This window comes from Brassica napus, chromosome C5 (genome assembly GCF_020379485.1).
Source record: "Brassica napus cultivar Da-Ae chromosome C5, Da-Ae, whole genome shotgun sequence".
Taxonomy (NCBI): domain Eukaryota; kingdom Viridiplantae; phylum Streptophyta; class Magnoliopsida; order Brassicales; family Brassicaceae; genus Brassica; species Brassica napus.
In genome coordinates, this window is record NC_063448.1 from 9,175,852 (window position 1) to 9,190,939 (window position 15,088).

At 38.3% G+C, this 15,088-nt stretch overlaps 4 protein-coding genes across 7 annotated transcripts; 3 read left to right on the plus strand and 1 right to left on the minus strand.

Annotated features, from left to right (window-relative positions):
- Positions 1 to 670: 670 nt before the first annotated feature.
- On the plus strand, positions 671 to 1,270 carry LOC106447255 (protein ELF4-LIKE 4). Its single transcript, XM_013889145.3, has one exon. It carries the CDS (start codon positions 714 to 716, stop codon positions 1,056 to 1,058), a length of 345 nt encoding a protein of 114 aa, XP_013744599.1. The 5' UTR covers positions 671 to 713; the 3' UTR covers positions 1,059 to 1,270.
- Positions 1,271 to 1,541: 271 nt separating this feature from the next.
- On the plus strand, positions 1,542 to 5,081 carry LOC106447256. Of its 2 annotated transcripts, none has more exons than XM_013889147.3 (8): positions 1,542 to 1,715; positions 2,096 to 2,256; positions 2,359 to 2,530; positions 2,686 to 3,644; positions 3,821 to 3,955; positions 4,187 to 4,480; positions 4,573 to 4,629; positions 4,724 to 5,081. In XM_013889147.3, exons 2-8 carry the CDS (start codon positions 2,128 to 2,130, stop codon positions 4,865 to 4,867), a joined length of 1,890 nt encoding a protein of 629 aa, XP_013744601.1. In that variant the 5' UTR covers positions 1,542 to 1,715; positions 2,096 to 2,127; the 3' UTR covers positions 4,868 to 5,081. The 2 variants fall into 2 exon arrangements, with proteins under 2 accessions (XP_013744601.1, XP_013744600.1); XM_013889146.3 differs by having other exon boundaries at positions 1,555 to 1,715; positions 2,089 to 2,256.
- An 86-nt stretch (positions 5,082 to 5,167) lies between these two features.
- Positions 5,168 to 8,377, plus strand: LOC106447257 (developmentally-regulated G-protein 1). 2 transcript variants are annotated; one of them, XM_048758206.1, is made up of 12 exons: positions 5,168 to 5,242; positions 5,640 to 5,737; positions 5,866 to 5,933; positions 6,231 to 6,307; positions 6,412 to 6,592; positions 6,707 to 6,763; positions 6,858 to 6,932; positions 7,088 to 7,207; positions 7,302 to 7,472; positions 7,611 to 7,724; positions 7,818 to 7,988; positions 8,094 to 8,377. In XM_048758206.1, the coding sequence occupies exons 2-12, from the start codon at positions 5,668 to 5,670 to the stop codon at positions 8,187 to 8,189; spliced, it is 1,200 nt and encodes a 399-aa protein (XP_048614163.1). In that variant the 5' UTR covers positions 5,168 to 5,242; positions 5,640 to 5,667; the 3' UTR covers positions 8,190 to 8,377. The 2 variants fall into 2 exon arrangements, with proteins under 2 accessions (XP_048614163.1, XP_048614164.1); XM_048758207.1 differs by having other exon boundaries at positions 5,227 to 5,387.
- Positions 8,378 to 8,426: 49 nt separating this feature from the next.
- Positions 8,427 to 10,624, minus strand: LOC106447258 (protein IQ-DOMAIN 7). Of its 2 annotated transcripts, none has more exons than XM_048758209.1 (5): positions 10,085 to 10,624; positions 9,729 to 9,998; positions 9,463 to 9,657; positions 9,260 to 9,373; positions 8,427 to 9,167 (listed from the first exon to the last, which is right to left on the minus strand). In XM_048758209.1, exons 1-5 carry the CDS (start codon positions 10,148 to 10,150, stop codon positions 8,688 to 8,690), a joined length of 1,125 nt encoding a protein of 374 aa, XP_048614166.1. In that variant the 5' UTR covers positions 10,151 to 10,624; the 3' UTR covers positions 8,427 to 8,687. The 2 variants fall into 2 exon arrangements, with proteins under 2 accessions (XP_048614166.1, XP_048614165.1); XM_048758208.1 differs by having other exon boundaries at positions 9,729 to 10,001; positions 10,085 to 10,617.
- Positions 10,625 to 15,088: the final 4,464 nt, after the last annotated feature.

Sequence of the window (15,088 nt, forward strand, 5' to 3'; positions counted from 1 at the left end):
AAAGATAAACAGTTTTTTTCTTTTAAAGGAATCATCAAAGTCTCGCTTTAAATATCTCTGTCTCAAAAAAAAATACTGTTTGCCTTCAGAAGAAAACAAGTGTATTATTTTATTATTATTATTTTTCTTTGCACAGTATTCAATAGTTGTTGTCACTATAAATTATAGCTAAAAATAATCTCTTGAGAGAAAATATTAATCTCGTTCTCCATCTGCTTTCTCTCATCGGAGCTCCTTTTCTGGTTCTCAAAGGTAAGACAACTGTAGATCGAAACTCTTTTCAATTTTGTCTTGGTTAGAGATATGTTTTTTGCTTGGTATTTTGAATTTTAAGTTTATGGCTATTTCTGGAACAGCTTCTTTATATAGATCTCTTTCCCCCCTTGTCTCATCAGAACAAAAGCTTGTGTTTTTTTCCTCCACTTTTACAAAATTCATGACCTTTTCACCTTGATCCTGTTAGGATCTTGTCTTAAATTGAGGGTTTTGAGATTGGATTAAAAGTATGTACTAATAATGGAATCTTATGTGAGATTAGAGCTCTGAAATCAATATAAGATCAGGTCAACGCACTCTGTATTTGGAGTAGTCATTTTATCTGGTCAACATCATCTTTCATGTAAACCGAGTCCCTTTCTTAGCTTTTGTTTGTTTGTTTGCATTTTTACAGGAACCAAAGGACAAGATTCTGATCTTGTTGGAGAACCCTAAAGATGGAAGGAGATGTGTTCTCAGGGTTTGGTGAGAGACACAACATGGATGGGAAACTGCTGCAGAGTTTCCAGAAGAGCTTCGTGGATGTTCAAGACATTTTAGACCAAAACCGGCTGTTGATCAACGAGATCAATCAGAACCACGAGTCCAAACAGCCTGATAACTTGGGTCGAAACGTCGGTCTGATCAAAGAGCTCAACAACAATATCAGAAGAGTGGCTAGCCTTTACGGCGACCTCTCTCATTCTTTTGCAAGATCGATGGACGCTTCATCAGAAGGTGAATCTAGTGGAACCTTGAAATCTGATGGCAAAGCTAACCAGAAGAGGTTTAGATCCGGTTAGTATATATAAACCGAGAGCCACCACCGGAAGCTGATTAAATTCAAAGAGTCGGAAAGAGAGTTTTACTACTGCAATATCTCACTGTTGGAAAATAATAGCTACATACGTTTCAACAAGATGATTTTCATTTTCAGATTAATTGTTTGTTTGTTTTACTTTGAAGAAACTTGTTGTAAAGTTCACACATTTCAGTTTATGATTTGGTTTCTCCATCGTAGATTGATGTAGATTCAAACCCCATGTGAAATTTACTTTGTTGAAGAGCTATTTGAACTCTAAGACGGCACGTAATCCAAATCTAGAAGTCTTAGACGGCACGCTGTTGTACTGCATGAGAACCGGGACGGAACGTAGTTTCGATCTTTCCCGGGCAGATATTTAGTTTTTTTTTTTTACTGACGTGGAAGCATCTTGGAGCTTCCCGCAGAACAATGCGGATCCCAACTGGCATTATAGAATCGAGCTAATAAAAAGGCTTTGGAATCCGGACCTGTAATTACACAGTGTGTGTACTAGGGGGAAACAAAAGGCGAAAGCGAGCCAAAAAAACAGAGAAAAAGCAGAACACAAAAATTTCCAAAACTTTTTCTTTTTTTGTTTTGCTTACTCGGAAAGCTTCTCTCTCCGGTGAAAACTTCGAGCTCGGTATCTTCTCCGGTAAACTCTCGGACACACTCGTTACTATGTTTTCTGCTGTTTTTGGTAACTTTTTGGATAGTGCTTTCCTGAGATTTCAGTGCTGGGTTTGTTTTATTACCTCTTTTCGAGTTAGAATCTGCCAAATACTTGATTTTTAGGACTGCAACATGCAATTTCTACAAGAATTTGAGAAAGGGTAGCTCAAATTTCGAAACTTTCTGTAAATTTTTGTAGATGCACTATGTTTGTGTCTCTATTAGAGGTCTCTAAGAGTAAAGATAGAGTTTTGACTCATCACTAGTTATGGTATTAGTGTGTAGGAGAGTCTTTTTGTACCCTTGAATATAGATTGTGCAGAGTTTGCTTATTCCTTTTGTTAATGTGGTTCCAGTGTGTAGATTTGAAGCTGCATTGGGTAGAGTAATAATCTATGGGGGGAATGTTTGGCTCTGTGGAAGACTATGGAGAGATGTTTCAAGACGCTGTCGCTCAAACTAGTGGCGCATCACTCTCTTCAGAAAATCAAATTGAAAATCCTGTTGTCTACAAGCTTGTTCGGGTATGTTCAAGTTGGAACTGAGAACTATGACTAATGGCCATTACAAGTTTTAGACGTTTTCAGTATTTTGATCTGAGGCTGGTTATGTGAATCACCCATTAGGTTGCACAAGATGGGAGACTAGTTCCTGCAACTGATGAAGAAATGTTGGAGGTCAAGGACTTGGTCGAGAACAACGAGAATGATATGTCTGTTGTACCGGATCCTGGACAATATGAGTATATTACCAATGAAGGGTCGCCTTCTCAGTTTCTGCAGCTAGATAGTTTAGAAGGTTCGGTCACAATCACTCCTAAGCATATTATACGAGTAGATTCTTTAGGATTGCACTAAAAGGGTTTACCTGCAATTGCAATGTCTTTCTTATTATGAAATCATGTGTGCCTCTTGGCGATAAGTTTCCTTATCCAACTCAGTTATTGAATCCAGGCCTTTTCCAGTCGGAGACCGCAGAAGCATATACAGACAATTTGAACTCCCGGCTTGAGGTCTGTCCTCCACCTTTGGAACTTTTGCAGTCTAAAGAGGAGTTGGTGTATGGATCTCAGATGCCTTTTCCTCTTCTGGATACCAACTATCATAGCTCTAATGAGTTGCCTGGGGATGAGGAGTTTGTCCTATCCGAAGTTCTGCTGCAGGAACCTGTTTGTTTTTCATCAGATGGATGCGGTATAGATCAACCTATGGATGTGTCACCATACTCAAATGCTGCAGGTGGTAGTCCTAAAGCACCTGCAGTGTCAACAACTGCCTCAAGCCCTGGAGCTTCTAGAGATACAGAGGAGATATGCTTGGGTAATCTTTCGATTAAAGCACTGCAAGATACATTCAGAGCCACGTTTGGTCGTGAAACTACTTGCAAGGACAAACTCTGGCTCCAAAGGAAGATCAAGATGGGACGGGTTAACCCATGTGTTATCCCAACAACTAGCCAGACAGTTAATGACAACAAACTGATTCTTGGAGGTCAAGATAACTGTAATGATACGAGTGTTGACGAAGGAAGAGCTAGTAACTGCAAAGGCACACCATCTAGTCCAAATGATTTCGTAAAGGGACATCCAAATGATTTTGAGTATAGTCCAGTTGAAGCTTTTGTAGACCACTACTCCGGAAATGAAGATTTTGAAGGCGAGTATAGGTCTGCGAAAAGAGTTAGGAAGGCTACAAGGAGATATATCGAAGAGATTTCAAAAGTTGATGACGAAAAACAGGAAAGTAAAGAGTCACTGATCCCTTCAAAAGATGAGAGGTCTATTAGCACCGTTTCTTCAGGAAGAAGAGTTGTTGTCACCAGGATGGTATCTCTGGGTGGTTCCATAATTCAGGTTCCCTATGTTTCTCATGTGAGGAGAAGCCGTCCCAGGGAAAACATAATGGCTCTTGGGGTATGTCTCTTTGTTACTATAAGCTATCAAAACCTTTCCATTTATGTGGCCTGTGCGAGATTCATTCCTGTTACTACACACTGTGAAAAGATTTAAACATGACATGATCTTTTAGTTTTCTCTTTGGTGCTGTCAAGGTAATTAAGGATAACGCTAATAATCTGAACTTTTTGTAGGAATTTCATTCCAAATCATGGGAGGTGAAAGCTATGCCAGAAGAGAGTAACCTCAGTGTAAGCCAATCTCAGTTAAACAGTGACGTGAAGCGAGTTTCAGGTGTCAAATCTGTTTCTGGACCTGACCAGAAAAAAGTAAGTGCACTTTATCTTATTTATAGTTTCATCACTGATTAAGAGAAAAAAAATATCAATATAATATAATCCATATTATTGTGATTCTATCTCTGCAAATAGTATCTTAAACTTTGAGGAAGCATCATCGAGCTCGGACACTCCTAAAGTTATACCGGATAGGATACTTTGGATGTATTTGATTCATGGTATGATGCAGTTGCTCATCGCGTTCTTGATTCGTAAATGCAGTTAACAACTCATCGTCAGAGCTACAAGGACCATTCAAAACCTGAGGTGGATGAAGACATCATGGAGCCAGAGTACATGGACTCATCTGGAGATAGCTCAGATGATAGTAGTTATAATCGCGTTGATCGACCAGTCACGCAAAGTGCAATGAGAAGGAAACATCATAGAGCTTGGTCTCTCTCTGAGGTTAAGAACCTAGTGGAAGGTGTGTCCAAATATGGAGTTGGGAAATGGTCTGTGATCAAAAGGCTTTCATATTCATCATTCCCGCATCGTACCCCAGTGGATCTCAAGGTTTTGCTTCGATTGAACTATTAAACTCTTAAATGTTTTTAATCATCGAGTTAGTTTTTTTTTTCCTAGCTACATGTGTCTTTTTCTGGCAGGACAAATGGCGAAATCTACTCAAAGCATGTTTTGCTCGTGCTCCTTTAAACAAAATGGTTAGCACTTACCCACATGTTCAAGTTCAGAAAACAGAATCTACTAACTGCGGTTTTTGAGTCTCTAAACCTGTTAATGGTTGTGTTTGTGCAGGGGAGTCTGAGAAAATATGGGTCGATGGCTATTCCAAGTGAGGTTCTCTCAGAGGTAAGAGAGCTTGCTCAGAAGAAATCACATGTTTCACCGGCAAGGAAGGCTAGAATGGTGAAGGCATCATCAAGACACGGTTTCTTGTAGGAAGGATTTTCGTATTGAACCTAAAATATATTACCGCCGAAAATCTGAGCTTTTGACTTATTTTACCTTTTTTTCATTTCGTTAGGCTTTAATCGCTAAAGGTAGCTTTTGTGGTTAAACCGGCGTATAAACCGGTGTATGGAACAACGGTTTTCTGATATATGCTAAATGTTGAATCTGTCATGGGTTACATTTCGGTTCGGTTAAAATCAAATCCCATACCAAACGCTGCGTTTCGCAGAAACAGGCTTACGAGTATCGAATTTAATAATGGGCCTATTACGACTTAAATGGGCCTATAAACTTTTGGTACGCCCTATTGCTCCTCTCTCTCTCTCTCTTTTCCGGAGATCGCCTTCATTGATTGATTCCGCTGTGAGTCGCGCATCGAATCCTTCCAACTTGTTCATGGATAGCCTTTGATTTAGCAAATTATTTGTAGTAGAAATCGCATTTATTTATTTGAATCCTGCTTGTTTGATATAATTCACGTATGTTTGAGCTCGATTAGACAATTGACGTAAGTATTTTTGTCGATTAAATTCTTTACTGGATCGATTTCGTTTGATAGATATATGTTAATTTAAGAAAAAAATATCAATCCAAAAGCTTTATAAGCCGATGGATATTATTTATTGGTGTTGGTTTAGCTCCTCTTAATTAACAGTCTGAAGTGAGTTATTGATTCAGTGGTTAAGCTGTATACTAATGTATGAACTTTTATGTTTCTGAGTTTTATAAATATACTTCTTTTATCCTTTCTTCTCTTTAGTGATAGTAGCAGAAGGAACTGAAGCACAATGGGGATCATCGAAAGGATTAAAGAAATCGAGGCCGAGATGGCCCGAACACAGAAGAACAAAGCTACAGGTTCTCTTTTACAACATATACAACACCAGTTTTTTCATGTGGTTCATCTTTAGAAGACTGAGATTGTATACAGTCAACAGATGTTTGAGCCTCTATACTGATTTGGTAATGTTTTACGTGATGCACAGAGTATCATCTTGGTCAGCTCAAGGCAAAGATTGCAAAGCTCAGGACACAACTTCTGGAGCCTCCAAAAGTAAGCCTTTAATAAAAGACTAAACCATTAGCCTGTGCGATTGTTTGTATATAGCTGAGTGGTTCTTTGAAGAAACTTTTTGATGCCGTTGATGTTTGTTTACTTCTAAAATGGAACTGTGAGTGGCTCGCTTGTCTTGTCGCCTTAGCTTGCCTATTTAGGACTAAATATCTACTGCGAGTTTTTTACTTTGTGACCACTTGTACAAATGAATGCTGCGTGTACTTGAAGTGGAGTTTCAAATATTTCTCTCACAACTGCTTTAGTTCGTAATTGTCTTTTATATTTCTGTCTCAGGGTGCTAGTGGAGGCGGGGAAGGTTTTGAAGTTACCAAGTATGGTCATGGACGTGTTGCACTCATAGGATTCCCAAGGTCGAGTTTCTTAGATTCTTATACTCACGGAAACATGTTACCAAATAGTTTCCTTTTTTGTAATAATATGTTGCTCCGTTATGGAACTGGTTGTTACTTTGCAGTGTTGGAAAGTCTACGCTTTTGACAATGTTGACCGGAACGCATTCTGAAGCAGCCTCGTATGAATTTACAACACTTACATGTATCCCTGGAGTAATTCACTACAATGACACAAAGATTCAGCTTCTCGATCTTCCTGGTATTATTGAAGGTGCTTCCGAAGGAAAGGGGCGAGGGAGGCAGGTTGAAATCCAGTCTCTTGATTTTCTTATTGGTTATATCATCCTAAGTTTCTTGCCAACCCGAAAAATAATATCAGGATGATACGAACTTTGATTATGACTATTTATTTCTCAGGTTATTGCTGTTGCAAAGTCTTCCGATCTTGTATTGATGGTTCTTGATGCCTCAAAGGTGAGTTACAGTGTAGCTGCCGTTGTGAATTGCTGTTTGATTTATGATGCAGTCATTAGTAACCTTATTGTTTTCTCTCTTCAAAAAAAATTAGAGTGAAGGCCACAGGCAAATTCTGACTAAGGAACTTGAGGCAGTGGGCTTGCGGCTGAACAAAAAGCCTCCACAGGTAAATCTCCATTGAGAAACTTGGTCAAATTACAGATGAAGCATCTAGTACTTTGAAGTCTAAATTACTTCTGGTTCGCTTCCATGTGCTCCATTGAACCTGGTTTCTTTGTCCCTGGAACTTGATTTTGTATTTTTGCTTTTTCTGTACAATAGATATACTTTAAGAAGAAAAAGACTGGTGGAATCTCTTTCAACACTACAGCACCCTTGACTCACATTGATGAGAAGCTCTGTTATCAGATCCTTCATGAATACAAAATCCACAATGCTGAGGTACGGGGTTCCATTTTTAATCTTGTATTTTGTTTAAAGCTAGTTTTTGCTTTCCTCGCAGACGTCTAAATGAAATTGGTCATGAGTATTCCAGGTGCTATTTCGTGAGAATGCCACAGTGGATGACTTCATTGATGTCATTGAAGGAAATCGCAAATATATAAAGTGTGTGTATGTCTACAACAAAATTGATGTTGTTGGAATTGATGATGTGGATAGACTTGCACGGCAGCCAAATTCCATCGTTATTAGCTGCAATCTAAAGGCAAGTTAATTACATTGAAAAGACCAGTCTGCAAGGATACCAAATGCTAAAACTCCAATTCGGTCATGTTTTAATTTCCTTGTGCATTCTGTTTATGACATTTTCAAATTTTGTGAATGCCTTTCTTGCTTGAAACAGCTAAACTTGGACAGACTACTTGCAAGGATGTGGGACGAAATGGGCCTTGTGAGAGTTTACTCGAAGCCTCAGGGCCAGCAACCAGATTTTGATGAGCCTTTTGTCCTCTCATCTGTAAGTGTATCTCTTTTTTCCTCATTGCAAGACACCCTTGAAACTTGTCCACATCATTAATATCCATCTTTGATTACTTGTCTGATTCATCAGGATCGAGGTGGCTGCACAGTTGAAGACTTCTGTAACCACGTCCACAGGACTTTGGTGAAGGATATGAAGTATGCTCTTGTGTGGGGCACAAGCGCAAGACACAATCCTCAGAATTGTGGTCTTTCTCAGCATCTTGAAGACGAAGATGTTGTTCAGGTTGTCAAGAAAAAGGTACATATAAGAAAATAATTCTAATGGCTCAAATTATATAATATAATCTCTGTGTCATGATGATGCGACTATCTAAACTTATACTGTTGATCCTGGAATCTGTAGGAGAGAGACGAAGGAGGAAGAGGCCGTTTCAAGTCACACTCTAATGCCCCTGCTAGAATTGCAGACCGAGAGAAGAAAGCTCCTCTTAAGCAATAAATTCAAATGCTCAGTGATCCCCATACACACATCTTCACCATCGTTGTCAAGCTGAGTATGATGTACTATGTTGTATCTGAATCATTTTTGCCTTGTCTCACAGTATAAGTTTTCGAACCATTTACTTTTTCATGAATACGATTTCACATTTACTCTTTTTTCATAAGTTATATTTTTGATTTTGACAAGCCTGCTTCAAGTTCTTGATATATTCAGGTAAAAGTTGAAATGCATTCATAGTGAAGGTTTAAACAAACAATTAGGAACAAAATCGACTCAGATTCCAAGTTACTGAGAAGTGGCTTAAGTAGCCAAACACTACAAGCTCAAATAACTCACATCAATACCCTTATATGTAAACGGTACACAGAAGCTGTTTCTGTATCTATATAATTCGTGTATATGTTTCACAGGAACCGTTCCTGAAACAAGACAAAGAGAAGCCAACAGGCTGTTGAAACTGACTTGAAAAGAAACAAACATAACTCTGTTTGTTTTTTAGCTTCGCTGGCTCTTGGCCCAGAGATGTCTTCCAGTTACTATCTCCGGTGGGTATAGATCAGTACACTGGTCTGAACCAACACTGCTTCTTGCGTCACCATTGGAAGATGATCCTGATCCTCTCTGCTTAGCTTGAGTAGATTGTGTCAGGCTCATGTAGCTCGGCTTCCGATAATACCCGCCACCTTCAAGTCCCCTGCCGGAGAATGCAACTGGTGACTGAGATGTTGACGAGGTTGATGTCTCGTCGTGTAAAGAATCTGAACTTGTACCAGACAAAACCTGAGGAAGAAGAAGATGGGGAGGTCTAGCAAGAACTCTAGTTGAAGTAAGATTGTTCTTCCTGACTTTTACAGTCTCATGTTCAGACGATACGCTGCTGTCACTACATTTCTCAGACCAGTTCCAACCAGGACCACTCTTGCGCAAACCATGATTCTTAATAGATCTTGCGTTTGGACTTGGAAACGCCCTCGACTAGCCAAAACAACCAAAACAAACTCATTCAGACATTACTTCAATCAGCACAACACTCTAGAGGTTTCTGTACAGAAATTAAATAAACCAACCTGATGTGTAAGAGCATACACCATAGCTCTTTCCCTCTTAATAGCTCCTTCTTGCTTCATTTGTAACTTTGTTTTCACTTCTTTGATACTTCTTGGACTACCACACCAACTCCTCTACAAAAACATCAACCAGAGTCAACCAGAGTCATATAAGTGGTTAACACTCTTAACTCAAAAGTTACTCCCAAGCTTTGAATCTTTACCTCGCTCTGCTTTGAAGAATCTTTAAGTTCAGTTGAGTCAGAAGGCGCTCTGCGATGAGCTCTAACTCGAGACTGAACACGAACAAGAGCTTGCATACACCTGAGTGTAACAGCTGCTTGTTTCCTAACTTGTCTACCACGAAATATCGCCTGGATTCTCACTACAGCCTTCAAAGCTCTAAACGCCTGTCTTGCCTGAACCAAAAAGACACAGATAGCTTTTAAGATAAAGGAATCAGAGGCATAACAGTGAGCCAAGACTATACCAGGAAAGCTCGAAAGGCAGCTTGGATTCTTGTGGAAGCCCATTCTCTCTTAACCAACAAGAAATCCTTGGGAGGAGCTCGAATGAGAGCTGCCATTGCCACAGCGAAAGCCTCGTCGGCGGAGAAGGACGGTGGCTCTGAGCCTAGAGAAGAAAGTCCGTAGCTTCCACGGCGGTTGAGAAAACACTCCTTGGAGGAGGAGGAGGAAGACGTGAAGCTCTCAGATGAAAGCCTCCACAGCTTCCACTTCTTCTTGCTGCTTAACTTCTCCTGCTGCAATAAAGATACAAGACATGTTTGTTAAGAGTTGGAAAGAGAAGAGAGATCTAAAAACATTCAAGAGATTGAAGGATCACCTGATGATCATCAACGTGTTTTCTGTGAGATAATAGTGATTTAATCCAGTTTCCTGACCCGCCCATCTGATCAAAATCGAAACTTTGGTTCGCTGATTCTTACAAAAATCAGAACTTTGGAAGCTGTTGGGGAAAGGCTGGTCCTTGGATTTGGTTGTGTGAATGAGATTGATGTTGACAAAAGTTAGCAGTGTTAAAAGAGGAAAGAAGAGAGAAAGGACGTTTTTGAAATTTGAATCTTTGAGGGAACGAAGGCAATTTCTTTTTAAAATAACGGTAAAACTTTAGTTTATTCTTGGGATTAATAATGTTTCCTAAACTTTTGTTAAACCACTATTGTTTACCAGTTCTCAAATTTAGCCCCCACAAGTTCGTGGGACAATCCAGATTCTGGGAACGGGTCGGGTCAGGTCAGGTCGAGACGGTTCCAAACTAACGCCACATGTTATGGCTTTATGGGCCTTTGGTAAATGATTTCTGCCAGGATTAAGTTTCTTGTAAGAATATAAATAAATGAGCTATTAGGTATTGATCAAAATAAATAAATGAGCTATTAGGTATTGATAAAAAAAAAGAGCTATTGCGTATTGATAAAAAAAAAAAAGAACTATTTGTTATATACTAAAGCACAAATCACCTAACAAATCAAAATTTGACATCTGGCAAACGTTTTTCAAAAACACAAAAAAAAAAACAAAAAATCATCAACACAACTGTTAACAATCTGAGTTAATTACAAAATTATATCACTTCCAATTGTTAAAAAATTAAAAAAGTAACTGTCCCTCAACACAAAGAATCACATGTTCCATTTTTGTAGCACCATGTCAAACTGTTTATTCCAAATGTTTTTTATCATATGTTTTTTTTTCTATTTTCTCTATCTTTTCTATATTCTCAATCGTCTCGTTTTTTCATAATTTTTGATTTTTAAATGTAACAACAAAAATCAACAGAACTTTATGATTATTTTCATTCAAATTCATTTTTCTCTGCTAAAATTAATATTATCTTATTCTTTTTATATGATTCAGTTTGAAGTTTATATGGTGATAATAGCAAAAAAAAAAAAGATCTTATATGGTGTTTACATTTATAACCAAAAATAGTGTTGATATTCAACCAGTGTTATAATAAAAGAATTCAAGTAAAATTAAGGATTTCACCAAAATACTTGTTAATGCAGGACCTGCGTTGAATAAAATATTTATTCAATAATTTTATTAATTTTTTTTTGTTAAAATTGTGATTTTCTTTTTATCATTTTATGTATAATTTCTATTTCTAAAATTTTAAATTTAGAATATTAATAAATTTTATATGGTATATAATTTAATCAAACAATATTAAAATAAATATATACTTCTAATTCAGATATCTATTAGATGATATTTTTACTCATATGTATATATATAATTATTTAATGTAAAATTAGATTAAAGTTTTTAAAATCCGGGTTAACCGATTGGATATGTTTAACCATTGATCCAACTATTATCCCGGGTCAACGTCCGATTCATTTTTCACAGTTTATTGCACCTGACTAAGGCTATAAGCTGAATGACGACCTGTTATTTATTTAAGGTCATAGATATCCAGTACAGACTCTCTCACACCGTTCTGCAACCAAGGAATATTGGGAGGGGGGGGGGGGGGAGGGGAGAGACAAAGTCAAGGTTCAAAATTCCATCGAATGGACTAAAAATGACTACAACCAATGAGTAGTAATAACAAAATTAATATCTAGAACAAAGAAAACAAAAGGAATGATCTATCTTTATGAATTATTTGGAAGACACCGAGATCATTCAAGGAAGTTTTCATCACTAAGAAATCATTAATATATCATGAACGTTGAATACAAATGCAGATAGGAAGCAAACATTTATCTTTGTTCATATAGATTAAGAGTTGCCATTACAGAACTTTCATAGAGTATGTTTAAGTTTTTTGGGGTGTAATTCAACTCTTTGCCGGGAACCAAACATTGTAAATAATCTCTCCCAGCGTGAATTGAATTCATGTAGCAGTAGTTACATTCGTTGGTAATATGTATGTTTAAGTTGAAGACAAAAAAGGGAATTCGGTTCAAGTGCGTAGGGAGCTACTAGAACCGGTTGAACACAAAGAAAATTTGGGAAGAACATTAGAGATGGAAAAGAGAAAGAAAAAGTCCAGAGAGAGAGAGAGTACAAATTTTTATCTTATATGTTGTGTAGTAGTCCAACAAATGTTTTATTTAAGGGAAAACAAAGACAGAGAGTAAGGGCAAAGATATAGCAAGGTGTGATTGGAAAACCTAAGTTTAAATTTCCAACAAATATAACTTAGAGTTTCTCATCTTTTGGCTTTTTTTAGTAGTAAGCTTATTAACAACAGCAAGCCCATGCTTGATAGGCAAGGATTCTCCATCTTCTACGATGATTTGATCATTCCCCAAGTATGGTTCAGAGGACTGAAGCTGAGAACCATTGTTGGTGATGTGGGCTGTTGCAGCAGAGTCAGGGTACCATTCTTGACCACTGTATTGTTGCTGATCAGACAACTTCATCATTGTGAGAGCATTCTGAATGTTGTCTGGTGTCTGGTAGTCCTGATCAAACCGGCTGTAACAGCGAGACGCAGAGTGCCCATATTTGCCACATATCTGGCATGTTGGTCGTGAACCTCCAGTAAACTGTTGATGAAATCCACGACCACGGGTAGAGTAGCTACCATCGGAGCCTCTCCCACGATTACCACCACCTCTGTTATTGTAGTAGCCTATGCCACGATTGTTGTAGCCGCCTCGTCCAGTGTTGAAAGCCATGTGAGGAGTTACTTCAGGAACGTGATTGTAAACCTGAAGCTTGTCGGCGAAGTTAACGAGCTTAAAGACCGCATCTTCAAAGCTCATCTGAGGCTCAGAGTCCATGGAGTGTTCAATGACAGTAGCAATGGATTCATATTCCTTCCCAAGACAACTCAACGCACCATAAATCTTTTTTTGATCAGTAAAGGGACAGCCAATAGAATCCAACTGATCACACACACTCTTAACATCTCCTAGGTACTATGACATAGACTTTTGGTTCTTTGTCATACCTTGAAGTTTTCGTTGTAGATCAAGCTTCCTGGTGGCTGAGACACGGTTGTATTTCTTCGCAAGACTGATCCACACCTCGTGAGCTGAATGGATGCCGTACACAGAGTGGAGTGCTTCTTCTGTCAGAGATCCAAACAGCCAGGCCATGACCAACTGATCTTTGCGAACCCACTTAACAAACTCTGGATTTGCTGTTTCTGTAACAACATCTTCGTTCCTTGTGGAGATCGTAGGCAGAGGACGTGGAGAGCTACCATTGACAAAGCCAAGAAGAGACTGGCTAGAGTGAAAGGACTCAAATTGTGTCTTCCATAGTAGATATTTAGAAGATGAAAGTTTTAGGGTCACACAACGAGTAATACTCAGAGATGGAGCAGAAACGGGATCTGAGTTTTCTTCCATGGCTCTGATACCATGTGAATCTCATAGAAACAAATGGAGAAGAAAGTGTTTTGTATTATCTGAACTTTTCAACTTGCATTCATCATACAACGTCATACATTATTTTTTATTATTTTTTATTTTTTTGGCAACAACGCCATACATTATTTATACTCAATCTAGATCTTATCCTCTAGCACACCTCAGCACATGAGCCAAGACAATCAAATCTATTTGTTGTGGTCACACAATGAGCTGGCATTGTAACCGTTGGAGTAGTACGTAGTACTGTGCTTTTGTGTTGACCGTTGATCATATCTTTCGCTTTAGCTGAGGCACATTGACTGGACTGAAAGTTGCTCTTTGTTGTGGGCTTCTTGCTTTGATCTGAGGCTTCATTCAGAGATCCATCAAGCATGAGCTTGCTGTTGTTAATAAAGCTGCCAAAAATTAATGCCTAAGAATTAAATGAAAAATAATTGTTTCAGATTTTTCAACTTGGATGAGGCATTCTGAGAGAATTTAGGAATTTTTTTTTTTAGGAATTTAGTTTTTTGGAGTTGTAGAAAATTAAGAATTTTTCATTGTCTTTTGTTTTATTTTTGTAAAAGTGTGTCAAAATTTGATAGGGTAGGTGACTTGTGTATATAGTTCATTAATGTATATAGGCAAATATTCTTTTCGATAAATGTAAATTTTAAAGAGGCTAGGTCAGTTGTGTAACATGTCCTCGGTTTGTGCCGTTAAAGAAATAAGCAGAAAGCTTTTCGACTTCAAACTTAATTTTGGGTTGTTTTCAATGGCTGGAACGGAGTTTTCAGATGAACCAGTTTTTAAGCTGAAACTTCTTGTTGACAAGGAGAAAAACAAGGTTGTCTTGGCTGAGATTTGTAAGGATTTTGTTGATGTACTCTTTAGTTTTTTGATATTGCCGATGGGTACCATTGTCAGATTGCTGCAGAAATATCAGCAGAATTGTCGAGATTGTGACATTCAACAACGGTTTAGAGTAGTGTACCGGGCTGGTTCATTAACTCTTGGTACAAGACTAAAGAAGATGATAACCGGGTGGTTATTGGAGTCGGCTTAATCCGCTGTACCAGTCTCCTCTATATAGCTGAGAGAGAGAAGTTCATCATTATCACGAGAAGAAGAGTAAAAGCGACGAGCTAGAATCAGAGAGAGAAAGTATCAGAAAGATCAAGAGCTTGTAGCGGTTTGTATAAGACTCTTGATTCTATCTTTCTTGTACGATCTTTTGGAGTGATTGAGTAAAGTCGTCTGCTTGTGCCGTCAAGCACCCAGATGTAGAGATCTCACATTGAGACTCGAACTGGGCAAACAATCTGTGTGTGCATTTTGTTTCTTTTCTTTTATCGTTCTTGGTTGCAAACGAGTGCGAGAGAGGACTGAGATCAAACGTTAAGTGAGTCGATCGGAGTTAGGATCCGTTAGACTAACAGATTGTGAAGCGAGAGTCGATTCGTAAGAAGAATCAAAAGTCTCAACCTGCAACAATAGGTTGTTTCAACAATCTG

Bases quoted from the DNA above. Each gene is read 5' to 3' on its own strand.
- LOC106447258 (XM_048758208.1), bottom strand. From the start codon at position 10,150: ATGGGCGGGTCAGGAAACTGGATTAAATCACTATTATCTCACAGAAAA. The intron at 9,374-9,462 runs GTAAAGATTCAA...ATGTTTTTGTAG, and splicing joins ATTCTTCAAAGCAGAGCGAG to AGGAGTTGGTGTGGTAGTCC. The intron at 9,168-9,259 runs GTTGGTTTATTT...TGTTTTGGCTAG, and splicing joins TGTATGCTCTTACACATCAG to TCGAGGGCGTTTCCAAGTCC.
- LOC106447256 (XM_013889147.3), top strand. From the start codon at position 2,128: ATGGGGGGAATGTTTGGCTCTGTGGAAGACTATGGAGAGATGTTTCAA. The intron at 2,257-2,358 runs GTATGTTCAAGT...ATCACCCATTAG, and splicing joins TTGTCTACAAGCTTGTTCGG to GTTGCACAAGATGGGAGACT. The intron at 4,630-4,723 runs GTTAGCACTTAC...GTGTTTGTGCAG, and splicing joins GTGCTCCTTTAAACAAAATG to GGGAGTCTGAGAAAATATGG.
- LOC106447255 (XM_013889145.3), top strand. From the start codon at position 714: ATGGAAGGAGATGTGTTCTCAGGGTTTGGTGAGAGACACAACATGGAT.
- LOC106447257 (XM_048758206.1), top strand. From the start codon at position 5,668: ATGGGGATCATCGAAAGGATTAAAGAAATCGAGGCCGAGATGGCCCGA. The intron at 6,593-6,706 runs GTTGAAATCCAG...TTTATTTCTCAG, and splicing joins GAAAGGGGCGAGGGAGGCAG to GTTATTGCTGTTGCAAAGTC. The intron at 6,933-7,087 runs GTAAATCTCCAT...TCTGTACAATAG, and splicing joins TGAACAAAAAGCCTCCACAG to ATATACTTTAAGAAGAAAAA.